Raw genomic sequence first — 18,784 nt, forward strand, 5'->3', positions numbered from 1 at the left:
ACCGTCCCAGTCTTGCCTCGGCCTCCCAGGCCCCGTTTTCCCCCTGTTCTCACTGAAAGCCATGCACTGTGCTCAAGTCATCTTTAATGGCCAGGCTGGATTTCTGCCTGGGAAATACCTGAGTGGCACCCAGCTGTTGGCAGGAGGAAGCAAGGTTAGATGCAGCTGTATTTCATAGTGATGACCTCAGAATAACACCTTTTGCTTTTACAAAAAGGTTTGGCCAGCCAAACAATTAAGGGCTTACCTTATTAAGCCCTGGGTAATCTCTCCGCGCAGGGGCGTGTCTAATTTGCTTTGAGGTGCATGTGAGTGTGTGCATTTGATGCTGTAGGTGTACTTTCTCTTTGTACTGAAACCCTCTCCTCCACAGCAGCATGAAGGATGGTGATTGCTTTGGGGGAGCCTAATACATTGCTCTACACTCAACAGATAGTGTTACCTGACTCCCATTCCAAGCCTGGGGGAATCTGGAGTCACCGAGGAATAGTGCCTTAACACAGAGTCCGGAACGCGCGTGTAATTCTACTTGTGAAGCCCCCGTTTCCCAGAGGAACAGCGGGTGATGGATGCCACTGTCAGAAACCCAGATGCACACACTCATACATCAGCCAAGAAACGACACAAACAGCTCACCCAGCAGGCCAGAGCTGACTCACCCACTTGCCCCTCCAAGCAGAGAGAGGTGTAAGCAAACCCAGGGCATCAGCAGGAAGCAAACAAAGGGGAGGGAATTAGAACGGTTGAGCTCTTGTAGGTCTGTTTCCTGTTGAGGGCAGCAACTGCAAAGGCTAGGGTTGAGGGTGTAGGACCACACTGTTCGTGTGTGTGTGTGTGTGTGTGTGTGTGTGAGACTGGGGGGTGGGGAAAAGGCGTTGGCAATGTCTGGCCTGGTGAGCATAAATGGGAACGCACAGCTCTACTTGAGGACCTCAGTCCTGATGTAGCAACAGACAATGGCCATGGTTTCCGCCCAGGCTGTGTGCTCTAGCTAGGCTAAGCTCAGGCTACAGCATTAAGAATCTGCAGAGAGCAGGTCTGTGTGGACGGCAGTAGGGACAGTGGAACTGGCGGCGGAGAGGTTTGGAGAGTAAGGCTACTACGAGGCTGGGAGGCTGGAGAGCAGTCTGGCAGGCCCCCGGGGAGCTGGCAAGTGCAGGGTGCTCTATCGGTAGCGACAGGCCAACGCATTAACATTCTTGACCACATAAAAGCCCATGGTAACCGGAGGGATGACCAATGTCCGGCCGGCCCGCAGGGGGCGGGGCTTCAATTCCGGGAGGGCCCCGTCGTCCACCATGACTAAGGGCTGGCCATTCAGCTGCACAGACCTACAGGGAGGAAAAACGGCGTGAGACTCATTAGTGGGTTGGAAGAGAACCATCCCAGCAAAGATTAGATGCCCCGCATTGCCTGCTGGCCAGCCTGGGACTCCCACAGCTGGCACTGGCCAGGTCCCTGAGTTGATAGCTCAGCATCCCAGCAACCCCCTGAGGCATATAAGGAGCGTTAAGTCTCATTTCCTCCGGGATGGCTCAGTGACCCGCCCAGGGTCACTCTGCCTGCAAGTCTGGAAGCTAGGGTTCAGATTTGATAGCCTAGCTTCAGACACATGATTTAATCCAGTGATAAGTCGGTGATATAGAAGTCAAAAATGTTTCATGCTTTTGAAAAAAGTCATGGCAGCAGGGCTGGCATGCTGGTACAGCAAGCTAAGCCTCTGCCTGCGATGCTGGCACCTCATACAGGCGCTGATTTAAGTCCCCGATGCTCCAAGTCCTGGCTGTTCCACTTCCTGACCCAGTTCCCTACTATGAATGCACCCAGGAAAGCAGTGGAGGACGACCCAAGTCCTTGGGCTCCTGCCCCCATGTGAGAGACCAGGAAGAAGCTCTTGGCTCTCACTTTAAGATTGGCCCAGCTCTGGACATTGCAGCCATTTGGGGAGGGGGCCAAAGGGTGGAAGATCTGTTTTTCTATCCCTTCCCGTGTCCTACCCACTCCCTTCCCATATCTCTTCCATGTAAAATGAAGAAATCTTAAAAATGAATCACAGTGGGCCCGGCACAGTAGCCTAGTGGCTAAAGTCCTCACCTTGCAAGCGCCAGGATCCTACATGGGCACCAGTTCTAATCCCAGCGGCTCTGCTTCCCATCCATCTCTCTGCTTGTGACCTGGGAAAGCAGTCGAGGACGGCCCAAAGCTTTGGGACCCTGTACTCGCATGGGAGACCCGGAAGAAGCTCCTGGCTTCAGATTGGCTCAGCTCTGGTCATTGTGGTCACTTGAAGAGTGAATTGATAGGTGGAAGATCTTCCTCTCTGTCTCTCCTCCTCTCTGTTTATCTGACTTTCCAATAAAAATAAATAAATCTTAAAAAAAAATCACAGTGATAGCTCAGTTTGATGATTTGACCCCAAGACTTCCCACCTGTGAAGTGATGCGTCGCCTCTCGCCGTAGTTAATGCATTGGAGAACTGGTATCCCAGCACTTCCTAAGGTTATTCCAAAGAGGGCAGAGACCTTTCTAACAATCCTACGTTTTCATAGTCTGGAGTTTTCGTATTTAGTGGATGTTTTCATCTTAGCAATACAACAAAGTGAGTGAGAAAGTAGGTACTGTGACCTTGTTTGCTTTTATTTCCCGGGTCCTGCGAGCCATTCCCACACACAGAGCACATTCACAGTGGAGAAGGGGCCATATCCATAGCAGCTCAGAGAGAAGCGAGGGACAGCCTGCTTGAAGCTGGACAGGAGGGGAGCTACCCCCAGCCCACAGTGCCCTTTGATAGAGAATCCGGGTCACTTGGCAGCTGTTTCTGACAGCCATGTCCTCCGACAGGAGCTCAGGATTATGGGTCAGGGGAAGAGGCCAGAAACAGGCCACCAGCGGGCAACGAGGCTGTGCATCACCGTCAGGAACCAACCTTGCTGAGCGATGAGTGTGGGCCTTGCCAACCCTCAGTGCGATAACCCTGCGATGATATCATCTGAGCCTTAACAGGAGGAAAGTGTTCTAAATTGGCGGAGGTCTTTGTTGAGTGTTACTTCTGTGCTATAAATGATAGGCAGGTTTGCAGACAGATAATCAGACCCATGCCCAGCAGACCCAACAGGCAGGCACCAACCCCGCGTCCTAATGCAGGAAAGACTGAGGAGCCGGTGCGCCTGCTGCCTCTGGATGCAGTGCGGGTGGGGAAACTGAGGCCAGGTGTGATCTCAGATAGGCAGGCAGCTTTGGCTTCCAAGTGCAAGGAGTGACCCTCGCTGGTGTAGACAGCCTACTCGCCGGACTGGAGGGCAGAGGGAAGGGAGGGATTCACTGGCGAAAGAAACCCAGCTGACTCTTGTGTATTATCGTGACTTTGTTTTACGTGATGTGAGTATTTGACAACCAGACAACAGTGACTAGTCTCTCAAAAGCACTTATTCAGGTAACTTCTCCGCTTGAAAACCTCCAAGGGGTTCTCTCTTGTATAGTGGTACTTCAAGAAGTTTGTGGGAAAGTGGAATTTAAAGAGCAGTTAATTTTTAGTAAAAACATTGGAAATGCATAAATAGTTATTTGATAACATGCATCTCCTTGAACTTTTTGAGATTCCACTTCTGTAAGCATGTGATGGTGTCAGTGGACAAAATAGACTCAGTGTTCTGAAGACATGAAGAGTGAGGCAGGTGAGACGCAGTGCTGCCGCTGCTGCTGCTGCTGTGACTTGATTGTCCTCCTGGACCGATGGTCGCTCTGGTCCTCAGCATCCTTGGCTGCCTGCGGTGGGCACACTTTTCATGCCTCCCTCTGTACCCTCTCATCCCTCCATCTCTGCCTTCTCGTTTCATTTCTGGACGCTCCTTCCCGGTCCCTGCTTCTCGGGTGTTGGGGCTCTTGGCACGTTGTCCTTGATCTCCTCCTGTTGGGTACTCTTCCGGGGGTGCTGTCACTCGCAGCCGTGCCCAGGGGTGCTGCCCGCATGTTGATGGTTCCCAAACCTTTATCTGCAGCCTACACTCTCCCTCTTAACCTAAGCCCCTTTGTGCCATTGTTCCACAGGAACAACAAAGTCACTGCGTCCAGATTCAAAAGCTCAAATCCCACCTTAGCGCTGTCTTTCAAAAATTCCTCTTTGTGGCAGAAGCAGCACTTGTCCAATCACCCAAGCCAGGAAGTTAGAGAGCTTCTGAGCTTTCTCCAGTTTACATGGCCAGCGATCCTAAATCAAATCCATTCTACGTTTCAATGTTTCTCCAGTCGCCTCCATTTTCTCCCCTCTGTGTCTGTGCCAACCTGCTGACCGAGTGGTCCGGCACTCTCACTAGCCACTCCAAGCGGACATCTCCCCAGCCCTTCCACTGGGACATGGCCTGAGAACTTGGGGCCATGGAAGGGGGCAGGCACCCTTGCTCTAGTATGATCAAACCAAGTGACTCGCGGTTTTGCTTCTGGGTCGCTGTGTGTGCTGTCCCCTCCGTCTGGAGTCCAGCCTCGTCCTGTGTTTGGACAGGACTGCAGCAGGACCTGCCCGAGACAGGACTGCCGAGGAGTCCGCCCAGTGTTGCCATGGAGGATGTTGTCTGGCCCCTGGCTGAGTGAGGAGCTCCGCATCCGAGCTCTAACACTTGCCTGGAACTTGCGCCCCCAGCCCCTGGGCCCCTTACTGGTTTGTGACTCCATGGGACTAAATGTTTTCTGAGAAAGTGAACAGATTTTTGAAGTTATTTCTGGTCTTCCTGGGTTGAGTTTCTCCAGCCCTAAAGAGGCTCCCTGGAGATGGGCTGAGTGTCTTTGCAGATTCCATTAACTACCAATTACTCTTACTCTCACTGGGGAGGAGAGATTAGACGTGAATTATCACCATTTGCACAGTCACTCACTAGATATCTTATCCCAACCTGACATAAGCCATTCATCACTGCTGGTGCTTTTCATTCTTAATAAGGATCTCCACGACCAGCTCTTAGCTAAGTCAATGTGAACTGATTTTGTAAGGTTTGGGGCCCAAATCCTCATATGAATGGCACTTGCGATTGCCTCATTCTATAATTCCTGCTTATTCCTGTTTAGTACTTATTTCCTTACCCAGCAAACTCGTATCATGCTAAATGTTACAACAGCCTTCCATTTATGTGCATGGAACAGTGAGGAAATTTGCAAGCGTGATCACATTAGAGATGAGAATCACGGATGCTGGAACGTGATGGTGCGGAGGGCATCATGACATCACTTCCTGTTCCACTCAGCACTTGAGCCACGGAGGCGGCTGACAGTACTATTGGAGGTGAGGAAGTCCAAGCGTAGAGGGATTTAAGGCTCCCCTAAGCTGCACAGCCAGTCAGTGGTACAGTTGAGATTTGCACTGATGCCTTAGCTAATGTCCGTGGCAGGTTCTCCCGTCACATGTGATTACTAAAGAGCCCTGTGAGATCCACAGGGCAGCGTTATTATTGTAACTTAACTACTGAGACGAGGTCAGAGAGGTTAAGTGGCTTGGGCAAGGTCACACAGCTAATAAGTGCCAAATTAGGTCTGTCCTTCTGACCATCTCTTCCTACTGTTTCATGGAGTTTCTCGGATTCCAGGTGCCACTCACTGGGATCATATTTCTTTCCTTGAAAAACTTTTCTTATTGTATTTTCGTCATATTCTAGGACTTCCTTACTTGCCTGTGACTTTTCAAAGCAAGTGCTAACTGATCCGGCCCAGGCTAAACTCTTTCTCTTAATTCCCTAGCTTGTCTGAACTGCCGAGGGCACTTAAATTATCCAAATATTAGGACAACTGCATTTTATCACCATCTGTTTGTACAAAGTCTGAGTTACTCTCCAATTCCAGGACTTGTTTTCTTAATTTTGTGTGTTATTTGAAAAGGGATTCCATGTGTCCATTGGGAGTTGAGTCCTCTGCTCCCCGATTCTCCCTGTGAGCCCCTTAGCCCGGTCACCCTCCCTGCCCCTATGCCAGTTCTCATCACTGATTCTGACAGCCACGGACATTGAGGCATGGGTTCACGGGTGAGGTCTCGGAAGAAGGCCTAGTGGGCTGCCCTTGCCCGTCCCGGGGCTGGTCCCTGGCACTCCGGTCGGCCCCCGGGGGCACTCTGTGGGAAGTGGTGGGAGTTGATGTCTGGGTCAGGCCAGAGTAACCGCAGCTGTGCATGAGAGGTGAAGGGGGTTCTGCCCCAGCCACTCTGAGAATGTTCCTGGCCTTCCTGGAGCTAGTTTTCTCTTTCTGGAAGATGACAAGTGATGGATCCTTCTGGCTCGACCCTTTTCTGGGCACACTGCCCATGCCTGCCAGCTAACCTGGGCTAAGGGCTAATGCCACAAACGAAGCGCTCTTTCACGGATCATGACATCGCCCTGTCTAAACGGTCAGGGTCTTCCTGCTGATCTGAGCGCATGGTCCAGTCTCCAATAGCAGGCTAATGTCCTCTTATGTAGCCCCTTGAGGAGCTCATGATAATTCCCGTCCACTCCAGCTGCCCCCCACCCACGCACCTTCTGCTATTCTGCATTGCCACTTTGTGAATCATGGTCTACCAACCTGAGTGTTTTTGATGGTGTTCCTGCCCTCGGGGGTCTCCCATAGTCTGCCTTCCTCTTCCATCTCCTGGTCACTAGCCTTTATCTTTCAGGTGCAGAATAGCTGTAGCTTCCCAGTGCTCCCACGTGACCAGCACTGCCTGGGCCTCAGTATCTACAACTGCTTGTCAGTCCCGTCAGAGACAGGAGGCCCTGAGGCTGTCATCACTCTGCTGCCCACGCACTCACACAGGGCACAGTCCCGGGCTACGGGTTGTCAACACACAAGGACAGGTACTATCTAGAAAGAAAAGATGGTGTACTTGAAGATCAGAAACAAGTTTCACCTCAATTTAGGACATTAGATATGCAGGCCTAGATGTGAACGGTTATATGAGAGAGGGAGAGAGGAAGAGAAGAAGAGAGGGAGAGAGGGAGTGAAGGGGAGAGTAGAGAGAGAAGCGGTATCCACAGGCACACGCGCCCCGGTTCCGTCTAGGTGCTTCCTTGTTGGCCACTAGAGGTCAGTCTTGCTCCACGCAACAGGGTCGGCGGAGCCGGCTTTAGTGGGGGTTCCCAGGAAGCCTGACCCGCTGGGCCTGTCCCTGCTGCCTGCTCTGCAGTCCCTGGAAGGCCGAGAGATGTGCCTGCTGCTCGGCCTCTCGGAGGAACAAATCACAGTATCAGTCAAGTCTCAACCCAAACTTCCTTGCGGTCCACTTGGCAGGAGGCCCACCAAATGTGGAATGTGACCTGATATTCAAGAAAATGTGCGAAGCCGGCCTGCAATTCCTGCCGGGGTGCCGGCTTCCCAGCCAGTGTGCAGGGGTGGGAGGCGGGGAGTTGGGGGCGTCCCGGTGCAGGTGTGGGGCTGGCGGGCGCCGGCCTCTCCCGGGTCCCAGATCCCGGTCTTGCGTCGGCTACGCTCACCCCGGCGGCCCGTACCGCACCTGTTAGTGCTTTGCGGTCCCCCGGGGCCCAGAGCTGGCTCCTCGAGGCCCCCTCGCCGAGCTAGGAAGCTGGCAAGTGCAACCCCCTGCCTTCTCCAGGTCAGGGGTAGGTTAGAGCCTGGAGGGGCCCAGTCAGGCTTCAGGAGGACTTGGCTGCTCTCTTTTGCCCTCAGAGGCTGTGCCCCTGGAGCCCCCGAGGGAGGGAGGAGGTGTGGAGGGGCAGCTGGCAGGGCTGTGAGTAGGGCAGTGGCCTCCCTGTAGTGGTTGGGGTGCTCTGAGATGAGCGGAGTTTCGCGTCCTCGCTGGCGTGTCCCGGAGCTTTGCTCCTCTGGTGCTTTTTCCGTGGGGGTCACTGTGTGTATGTGTGTGTGTGGGTGAACCAGGGCATGGAAGATTCATGTTCCATATCTCTCCCTCTCTCTGTCTCTCCTCTTCCCTTTTCTGTCACTCTGCCTTTCAGATAAGCCTGTTGTTCCTTCCAGGCCCCGTCCCACGAGGCCCTCTGTGCGGAACCTTCCCGACAGCCCACATGGAGAAGAGGCCCGTGGCCACTGCCGCCTTTGGGCAGGAGTCCCTCTCGGCAGCAGCACCCCTCCCCCAGCAGCTCCTTTTATAAGGAAAGCTGTGTGCTCCAGTCATTTTGTCTGCTAGGCTGCTTTGTTTTCATTCCTTAGTTTTCAGTAGTACATGGCTCTGTGTCTTCTTCCTGCGATGGGAGTTCGATTAATACTCGTCAAGTCCCACGCAGTCCCTCTCCGGGAGTTCTGCTGTGGCTGCCTGGATATTCTAACCTTTTCCTCCATCTCTGCGGAAGAAAGGAGGCTCTAAGAGAGACCAGGGGGGAGCCACGCTTCCTGTTGTCCTCACCCTTCCAACAGCCCACACCCGTGCTGAAAAAGTTCCCGTAAGATCCTTGCTCTTCACCCTAACCCGGGAGGAGCTGAGCAGAACAATGGCCAGTTTTGAGCTAGCCTCCCTGTCTCTGACTAATGCAAACTCTAGGAACCTTCTGTGCCAACGGAGCTGGGCAGCGAGGCGGGGGTGGAGGCAGGCTGTAGAGACAAACTGTTAGGAGGGAGGATCTTCCTCCAGGCAGCCCGATCTGGGATCAGGATTTGATCTGTGCTCCATCCAAGTCTGTAACGATGGCAGAAGCCATAATGGTACTCTACCAAGGGTGTCTAAGCGCTTAATATTACACACTTGGCAGACAGGATGAGATCCTGGCTAAAGAATCTTCATTTATACCGGCACTGTTAGCCTCCAACAGAGAAGGGAACCATTTGGGAAGAAAGTTTGATTTCTACAATCATTTCAAAGCTCCATGCATAGGCATATTCCACACGAATCGCAGGACACATCAGATACTAGCCATATAAAAACCACCGAGGCTCTCCCATAGGGCTAACTATGCCCTCCTCCTCCCATGCCCCCTGCAGAGAACTGATGCCATGGCCACTGACATTCACCAGTGGTGTTTAAAGGGTATTGCCCATAGTTCTGCTGTGCTTCGCGTTACAGAAGTTCAATTATAACAGACTTCATCTTTGCCCTCTAAGGCAGAAACACAGAACCATGCAAATGTGTGGCCGTACGCACGTAATAAACACACACAGAGCAAGGATGGAAGGAGACGAATATTCAGTCTGTATTTCAGGGTCTTCTGCCTAACACGTCTTGGTGGCCTTTCCCCTCAGCTCACAAAGCATCTTATACTCCAGCCGCATGAGGTGATTTGTCATCTCCCTCCAGAGATGAGCCTTGAACTTCTGTCCTTGTAAACCTTCAGTAAACCCATCCTTGCTGAGAATTACTTTCCTATAGTGTTTTCTAGAACGATGGTGCATCCTCCAGGTCCTACTCCATGCCTTCAGCTCTAAGAACTTCAGATCCTCGAGTCCCCTCCTCACGTTCCTCGTCTTCGAGTTTACCCCCGTGGGATCTATTTTGTTTTAGCTTTAATGTATCCTCAAAGCAGAGGTTCCAGATTCCCCAAGCCAGAAGGGCAAGCGTGGGAGTGGCCTGAACTGTTCCTTTCCAGGCAGTCCCTGGTTGCAGTGAAGAGTCCGGTGAGAGGGTGGGGTGCACACAGGCGTGTTGACAGGTGAGTTCTTCACGTGTGAAAGAACGAGAACCCAGGCTCTAAGCCAGTGCCCAGCGAGCACCACTAGGCTCCCGGATGTCCGTGTGAACACGTGCAATCGAGGAGAGAGTGTTTCAGCTTCCCTGGCTTTTCCCCGTGACGTCAGGTGTACTGCAGGACCCTCAGAAGTTCCGTGGGGCTTGCTTAGGTTTGTCCCACACCACAGCACAGCCTGTTTGGAAGGTGTGGAGAAAGCAGGGATTCCAGGGCCACTGGAGCCGCCTGTGTCCTGCTTCTCCGCCCCACAGTTTAGCACCAACTTTTCAGAAACATGTTAATGAGACCCTAAAGTGCTCGCTGCCCACTGTTTTATGTTGGCCTGCAAGCAGGGTCCCCCTGTGAGGTGGGGGGGAGGGGAGAGCACAGCCTTGACAGACAGCTGTGCAGAAGCTTTCCAGCTGCCGGGAAGGAGGTGGAAGAAAATGTATTCCTGACTCGAGGACGAACGAGAAACTTAGAAAATAACAGTGAAAACCCTGAATTCCTAAACATCTTGGTTTAAGATGTCAAGTCACTAGAAAATATACAAGTGTTTTATAATCCTCTAATCTACACAGTGATCTGCACATTACTAATCAGGGATTTACAACAAAACAAACAATAAAAACCTTCGGGAAGCCAGGAGACTCTTCCACTGAGGCCCAGAGAATTCCCAGGGGGTTCATGGCAGGTTCACACCTTTGGCAAAATGACCGGGTGCCCACATGAAGAATACGATCTGGGAGACATCAAAGAAATCAAACATGCAAATCGTCTGGGTTCCTGTTGCAGCTGTTTATGGGAGGACGGGGCTTCCCAACCAGGGCCGCATGTTTGAATCACCTGGGGAGCTGTCAAGGCTGCTGGGGCCTGAGTTCCAGCCCGGAGATTTGGTTTAATTGGTCTGCAGTGTGGGCTGGGCATTGGGGTTTTTAGAGCTCCCCAGGTGATTCAGAGCCAAGGTGGAACACCCCGTGTAGGAGAGGCAGGAATGCATTTGCAACTGGGAGGGAAGGAAATTAATTAACTTCTCACTGCTACATTTTGAATCTATTTTCTTTTCTTTTAACCCACTTGGTGCACACATCAGAAGGCCACATCTTTAACCTAAAGAAAAGAAAAGATGGCGATTCGAGAAAGGCCAGCCTTGTTGCAGCACAGGCTGTGCGCCGTTCGGCCAGCAGAGGAGAGCTGTTGCACTCCCTATGTCCTCCCGGTGCGCCTGCCCAGCAGGCGGCTGTCCTCTGTCCCTGCTGAGGAAGGGCTTTGGGCCGTCCTTCACTGTTCTCCCAGGCCACAAGCAGGGAGCTGGATGGGAAGTGGAGCAGCTGGGATATGAACTGGTGCCCATATGGGATCCTGGTGCATGAAGGTAAGGACTTTAGCTGCTAGGCCACCACACTGGGTCCCATATTTTTGTCTTTTAACATGACTATTTCAGTCTTTCTGAACTGCAACTTGAATGTTAGTGTTTAGGGTAAGCATCACGTCGGCCTCTTCCTCTGCAGCCTGCCTGTAAACCTCCCAGGCACCTTTGTTGCCATAGGTGCTCGCAGCCCCCACACTGTTCTGCTAGCAGAAGGGCTCAAATTGCTTATGACCAGGGCATAGCCACAACTAACGTGGCTGCACCTATATCAACCAAGACTTCTCCAGGCAAAAGGAGTTTCCACTTCAAGGCTTGCTTTTTTTAATAAAAGAATTCTCATTTTTTCTGCTTTTAAAAATGGATACTTTAAGCTCCGTGTGGGTTAATGGCATTCCTTTCCTGCTTCAGCCTGAACGCTGCAACTGCTGAGGCGCTTCATCTCTTACTGAATTTCAAGACAAGTTTCATATAGGTTAGAGAAGTGAATATAAAGACGAAACAACAACAACAACAACAACCAAAAAAAAAAAAAAAAACCAGAAGAAAGTGAAGAGACATATTTATCTGATTCTGATTACAGGAATATCAGGACATGCACATATAAATGGAACAGAAGAAACCACCAAGCAAAAGGCACATTTAACTATGTGAAAAGGGAACACTTTTTGTGTGCAAGGTAATAACCTGAAAATTAAGCTGTTGAAAAACAGCAAATAAAAGACTGGAGAAAATATTTCAGTATGTATGACAGATTGCTAAGGGGGAAAATTCCCCTACTGCAGCCGACTTAGCAAAACAGGTTAATATGCCAATAGAAAAGTAAAGAAACACAGAAAATTCAAAAAGTCAATGCAATACTAAGACATAAAACATCTTCAAAAAAAAAAAAAAAAAGAAAAATCTTCAATATCACTTATTTTCAAAGAACGCAAATTAAGTAAGAATACATGTTTCGTTATGAATTTGGCAAAAATGTGAAAATGTTACCATACTGTGTTGGTGAGGTAGTTTATAAAAGTAAATTTACACATCCTGCTTCTTCTTCTAGTAATTTGACTGAATTCGGAACATTTGAAAGTTAATTCTTTGAGATAATGCCATGTAACCCGACAGATTCCAAGGTGAACAATCTGGAAACCAGCTCATTCGAGGAATGGCTGAAAGAGAGCTGAGTGTTTAACATGGAGGCCCTTAAGGAGAGTGCCATTGAAAGATTACCATAAGACGGATCTACTCTGCCAAATTTTCGGCAACAAGGGTAGAAATGCTAAGAGCATGCCATCTGTCTTCAAACGTTTCACAGAAAATCTATATTATGAAAAAAATACATACATTTCAAAGATTTTTTGGAACCAAAATGAAGTTTGAATTCCATTTTTCAATGAACATTTTTTTAAACTGTAATTTATTTGCAAAGCAGAGTGACAGGGAAAGCAAAGCAAAGAGAAAGAGATTTTACACTTGTTGGTTCAATCTTTAAATGTCTACCAAATTCAAGAGCTTAGAAGCCCATCCAGGAACTCTATTGGGATCTCCCATGTAGCCCGTCTTCAGGTGCCTTCCCAGACACATTAATAGGGAGCTGGATCAGAAGAGGAATAACCAGGGCATGAACCAGCACTTTGAAATGGGATGCTGGCAGTCGTAGCTTAACCTGCTTTGCCACAAAACTGGTTCCCTCCGTGAGCTTTTAAAGAACCGTCAGAAGGATCTTCGCTACAATCATTAGTGTCTAATACTACAGTGGACTACTTCATGAGACAGGCCGCTCAACAGAAGTTGAGATCTGTCTTACGGGGACAATTTAGGACAAAGTCCTGATCCACAGCATCCTTGTAAGCTTTTTCTCTACACAGTCATCTTTTAATAAACACAGACTGTTCAGAGTAGTTCTTTTAAAAAGGAAGCTAATTTAAATGATTCCCAGGTAAACAAAAGTAATGGAGTTCTACAGGCATATGTCTGGTTGTTCAGAGTACAAAAAAATCCAGGTACTCACTAAGGTTGGCAAAGGCTTAGACACTGAAATGTCTTGAGTCTTCTGGTGCCAATGGTCTAATGGCTCCTTGGTCCCAGAAAACAGGTCTTTAGACTTTGTGTTAGAGTGTGCGAAGAGTGTTAATATAAAATTTTTGGAGTTTTTTTTTTGTTTGTTTTGTTTTGTTTTTAACCAGATCTATCTGTGGCCAAATGCTAAACATGGTGCTTTCAGTTGTCATTAGTGAGGGATTGTGGTGGGTCAAGTGGTGGCCAATTCATTTCTTAGAACTTTCCACATTGGTCAAAGTATGAAACCAGAAATGAAATATCATAATATAGTCTGTTCCAATAGGGACATGAAGACATTTTTAGAGTCTTAGCACCTGGGAATCACTTGAGTATTTTCAGAACCATTCTGCTTGGCTAACGTCAAATGACACCTCCCCAAAGGCATGCAGGGAGATGCCAGTGTTTTCCTTTGATATTGGATTTAATGAGGATGAAATCAAAGCGAAAGTTATATCCCAGACAGATGGAAAAAATGAGCAGTGGTTTGTGGAAAAGGGGGCAAGAAGATGTTTATTCCTTCACAGAATAGGCAATATGATTCTTGGTTGAGATTTTTTTCAGCTGTGGTCATGGCAGGTAAAGGTGAAACTGGTGAAGATATGAAGTCTAAGCATAAACGTGGAGCCCATTAACCCCAAAGCACAAATATTCTGCACATCTATTGTGGCACCACCCATGGGCTGCTTCCTGTTAGCTGTTCGTAGTGCTTCGAGGGAGGGACACGGACGCCTCTCCCTCTATCCTCACTTGCAAATATCCTACATTAAATAGCTCTTGCAGGCCGGGCGGCAGCGTGGCCTAGTGTTAGGAAGGTCAACAAGCATTTGGATTGAAGGTGTTCACACAGACCTTTGCATTTACACGTTTCCCCTAATCTGGCAATTTGCTATTCCTGAGTGTTCACAGTCAGGGGACCACTATTCCCTTAAAATCTTAGCCAGATTAATTGCCATTGCAAGTTAGGTTGTTGAAAAAGAAGAAGTTACTCTGGTACAGACTAGTAACTCATTAAAACTTGATAATTTGGAAGACACATAGTTTCTTATTTCCGTGGGCAGCCTCCTTGGTGGCCATCTTGGCTATCTCCGAGGGTGGGTTCCATCAGGTATAAGCAAGCTCCCAGTGCATGTGAGTGCTGGGGTTGCATTATGATGTATTAATGTGGATTTTTCCATATCTCAGATCAAATGGATTTAATGATCCCTTTGTCTAACAACACAGAAGAAGCAGGAGGGAATTCCTCAAATTGAGGAAAAAAAATTGCTTTTACTAGAAAGCTATGGCTGAGAGGCAACTCTAGAAGTAACTAAAAGAAGAACTTCTAAGACAAGTCTGAAAATTAGGACTTGTGAAGAAAAATTAAAGATCTGGGATGAATTAGCCTGAAGCAGAGAACTGCTGGGTAACCTAACACTCTTCAAACGGATTCATTCTATAAACAGATTAAGGTGAAATGAACCCAGACGGTATAATGACAGAGTTTGGTTATCCATACTGTATGTTTACTCTAAGCAACTGTAATTTTCTGTGACGGGTCACTGGAGTAGTACACTACAGAAGAAAGGACAGTAGATTAGGGGTCAGGAGAACAGGGTGGGAGGCACTTTCTGGCCTTACACTTGCTAGTTGTGTGACTGTAGAACAGGTCACTCAATATTCAAAGCCTCGGTATCTTCAACTCTAAAATGGGAGGCACAGGCATCCTGGCGCCATTCAGAAGGTTAAATGGGACAATAGCTATTAAAGCTTTCTATTATGTATAAAGTCACTCCTTACGTTCCATGGGCTCTAATGTTATAAAAATCAAGTGTTTCGACAGGCTGAAATTGTGGTCACTCTTTTCTCAGAGGTCTTTAAACGTGGAGCATTCTCTGATCCACATGGCTTAGCTAAGGCTTTCTGAGGGCAGGAGAATAAACCAGATCACTTTAGAATGTCATTTTACTCCAGTATTCTTAGCAGCTGCCAGTTCCCTCAGGCCAATGTGTCAGAACAGAACAGCCAAAGTTCTTTTCTTCTGTTCTAACCTTTGGATTAATTTCCCTTCAAATGGAACTGAACCAGAAACATGTAAAAAAACACTGGGCTCTGACCTCAGACCCTTTTTTAGTCTGCATTTTCCCCGGAAGAGTCCTTTTGTTTTTGACTTGCGTAGTGTAGCCTCATGTTGTTTCTTAGTTTATGTCTCAGGTGGGATGCATTCTCTAGGGGATTAATGTTTATTGATCTGGGATGACACAAGGTAATGGATGGATCCTCTCTTTGGTGACAGTGGAGCTTCCCCACAGTGTTCCCTCTCTGACTTCCCAGAAAGGGAACTACTGTCCTAGGTATGAATGGAACCATCTTCCAGAAGCAACTAGAAACCAGGCTACAGGACGAGGGAGACACCTAGAGCTGGAGACTGGCTGGGGAAAAAACCAACCATCTCACGTCGCCATTCCCTCCTTGAGTACACCCGGCCTCTTTGTGTGGCCTTTTGATGGCTTGAAGAAACTGCTTTGCTGGAGACCAGTCACCACTGCTTCCCAGGTGAGGTGGGAGTAGGGACAGAGGTGACTGGAGGAGAATCACAGTGTTTCAGAGCTCATGAGAAGCAGCCATCTTTCACTTGCCCTCCTACTGGGCACGGACTCTCACCGCACCGCTGCTCAATGGGTTGCCTCCTACCCTGTCCCCTCTCAGACTAGGTGATCTGGTACAAGATGAACTGACTCACAGTTCTTAAATTTGTACTCCTTAAGTATCTCTTAAATTTGTACTCCTTGGTTTTCAGTTTCATTGGGCAAATTTGAATATCCAAAAATAGTCCTTACAATTTACCTTATCTTTTTCCTCTGAACTAAACTTCTCCACTTCCTTCAGCCATTCCTTGAAAGCCATTTACCCAGGTTTAGATTATCCTTCCCTTGCAGGTTTCTAGAACATCTGTCCTATAGGCCAGAGAGCACTTATCTTTTATCTGGTTCCTAGAGTGAGAACAGTCTCTTCCCTCTGGGTTGAGACTTGAGTGGGGAGTCTGATTATCTGCTCGCTCACTGCGAAGGGTAACGGAAACCATCTCTGAACACCTGGACCAGGCCTCACTAGTAACACTGAGGGTGCTTCCTGTGTGACAGCTGGCACACCTCAGTTCCCAGTTCACAAGCAGATACCCTGTTAGAGATTTTAAATCTTTCCAGCCCTGAGAGCAATTTCTGAAGAGCACAAATTACCCCATGCCCCTGCAACCAACAGATTTTCTGGAATTCCCTATCCCTGAAGCCCCAGACCTTAATGGCCAGCTGGGGGCTTGAGTACGGCACTGACTTGCTCTATATTCTCTTCCTGGTTCTTCTACTTCTAAAACTTTCTATCCTCTTTTGAGAAAATATGGTTTTAGGCTGTAGCAAGGAATCAGCACGGAATACAGAGCCAGGCCCTAGAGGCTTATAAAAGAGAGAGAGAGAGACACCAACTGCTGAAATCACTTCCCATACTTCCTTTCATCCTTCTCAGCGCAGTCTGTTTCGCTGAAACCGCAGCCTTCCTGTGAGCCCCATCCCAGAGCCAGCAAGGGCTCTTCCTTGTAGGCAGCCACCCAGCAGCACTGCAGAGTGGCTGGACAGTGGGCACGCCTGTCCTGCCTGTCCTGCTGGTCAGCCTTACAGCTTACAGATCAAGACAGCAAAGCACAGGCTCACGGTCCCGAAGCTCTAGAACAGAGAGGTGTGAACTGAGTGGTAGTTTATAGGAGAAGAATAAATTCTGAAATGTGAGGGAAGGGGCCAAATTTTCAGAGTGTTAATGGAAGCATAAAGGGGCAGACCCTCTGACTTTTGATCTAAAACTCTGATACAATATATGTACACTCATACTTGTAAATGTAAACATTAAAAATGGAATAGGAACGCCCCCAGTCTGTACAGCATCCCCTACCCTTCTAAGAGGCCTTGCAGGGGTAGCTGGGGTGGCCTTGTTCTATGGCCTTGAGCTGCTTTCTGTTGGTAGAGGTAAGTTTCTAGATGTACAGGTATATGGATAGTGGAATTCACATTTGTGGATGGCTTTATTTCACCCACATCCTCTAATCTGCTTCTCACAATAACCTCATTTGACAGGGAAACTGAGGTTTGGTCACTCAGATAGATCGCAGCACCTGGATTCAGGTTCAGCCTAACTTCAGCTCCATTGCTCCTCCAGGTATGTGACCTTACTGGCTGATCTTGGGAGCTGGTGCCAAAGTCCTCCTCCCGTGCAATGGCTTTCTCTTTGTCCTTGTCCCAGTCTCGTATTCATAACAATGATCACAATTCCTCATCAGTATTCTGACAGCAATTTTTGAACACTAAGTGTCTCATGAGGCAAGAAGACTCAGTCACTTTTGTCACCACGAAGGATAACTATATAAGCAGCACTAGGGCCAGGGAGCAGCTGGATTCAAACAGCAAAGCAATGACCTTGGAGGCAGGGACACAGGGGTGGGGTAAACACAGTTGGTGGGGACACGAATTCATGAACAGCTACTACCTGGAACTTCTGTCTCCTTCTGCTTCACAGTTGGCATTTATGTATTGTTTTGTTTTCTCTCTCATATATTTACACAATTCAAAATGATATTACAGCATACTTTAAATTTTGGCTGAGAGTGAAAAAATGCATTTAGACTTTGGAATGCGCCCACAGTCACTACAACCTTCAGTTCATCAATGCACTGGTGCTCTACGTTGGGACTCAGCATTCCTTCAATAAGCACCACTGCCCACTCAGCACAGAGGGACAGCTTCCAGAATTTGGTGTTGGAGATTGGTAATTCTTGAGCAGCACTGTGAGTCAGCTGCAATACCCACATAGCCACTCACTGCTTTAGCTACACCATGCTGTACCATTTTGCAGAGGCCAACATGGAAGCAATCCTTGAGCAGCTCACAAGGGGTCTTTTGGAATGACTGATTACGTATTTCTTAGTGTGCCCTTTATCTTACCAAATGTCTTAACATACTACTTCAAAAATATTGGAAGATGCCTTTGTAAAACAATATTCGTAGGTAAATTGTCCCTCTGCCATCCCCTTCCTCAATAGGCTGGAGTTCTGAATTGAGACAAAGGAAGACAATCACTATTAACTGAGTATTTACTATGTGTCGGGAACTTCAGGAAGAGTACCTCATCTACTCTGTTCCACATGAGAAGCTGACTAGCTAGGGAACAGGCTTAGAGTGACTATATAACTTGTGCAGTACAGAGCAGAGACCGAGACATTGGCCTAAGCCTTTAAAGCATTGGCCTGTCCTTCAACACAGGGTTCATGGTCTTCCCAAACTCTCCAGTCTGAAGGACCATAACCCATCACAGTTCCCACTGAAGAGGCTATTAGTTGACAGCAAGGAAGCTTTAAATACCCTTATAGTTCCCATAAACTCAGACCCTGGGTGAGAATTTTAGAGCTGGAAGGGACCTCATCAAATACACAGCAACCCTTGAATTCTGCAGATGAGGAAACTGAGGCCAACAGATTAGGATTAGGGGATCTCCTGTTCTTGTGATGATTTAGGACAAAAGCTGGGACAAGAATTGGGGTGTCTTGCTTAGGGTGAAGGACAAGCACTCAACACAACAGCCAGAAGTTACTGCAATGTGGAGAGCCAGAAATGAAACACCCAAGAGAGTCCTATTGATACAGACAGGCTTAGGAAGAAAGAGATATAGAAGCAACGTACATGCAGCCAAAAGAAAAAAGCCATTATGTGAACCAGGATTAAAAACACAGACTTAGGGTGGGCTAAAGAGATTCAATAAG

The 18,784-nt window shown here is 48.3% G+C and overlaps 1 protein-coding gene across 1 annotated transcript in view; it reads right to left on the reverse strand.

Moving 5' to 3' along the window:
• Window positions 1–355: 355 nt before the first annotated feature.
• The window catches only part of HPSE2 (heparanase 2 (inactive)), a 492,703-nt gene continuing 474,274 nt past the window's right edge, over window positions 356–18,784 (reverse strand). Inside the window, exon 12 of the mRNA XM_004579975.2 lies at window positions 356–1,331. Coding sequence (XP_004580032.1) covers window positions 1,166–1,331 — 166 coding nt within the window. The 3' untranslated portion in view covers window positions 356–1,165. The remainder of the gene's footprint in view (window positions 1,332–18,784) is intronic.

This window comes from Ochotona princeps, chromosome 13, assembly GCF_030435755.1.
Source record: "Ochotona princeps isolate mOchPri1 chromosome 13, mOchPri1.hap1, whole genome shotgun sequence".
Lineage (NCBI taxonomy): Eukaryota > Metazoa > Chordata > Mammalia > Lagomorpha > Ochotonidae > Ochotona > Ochotona princeps.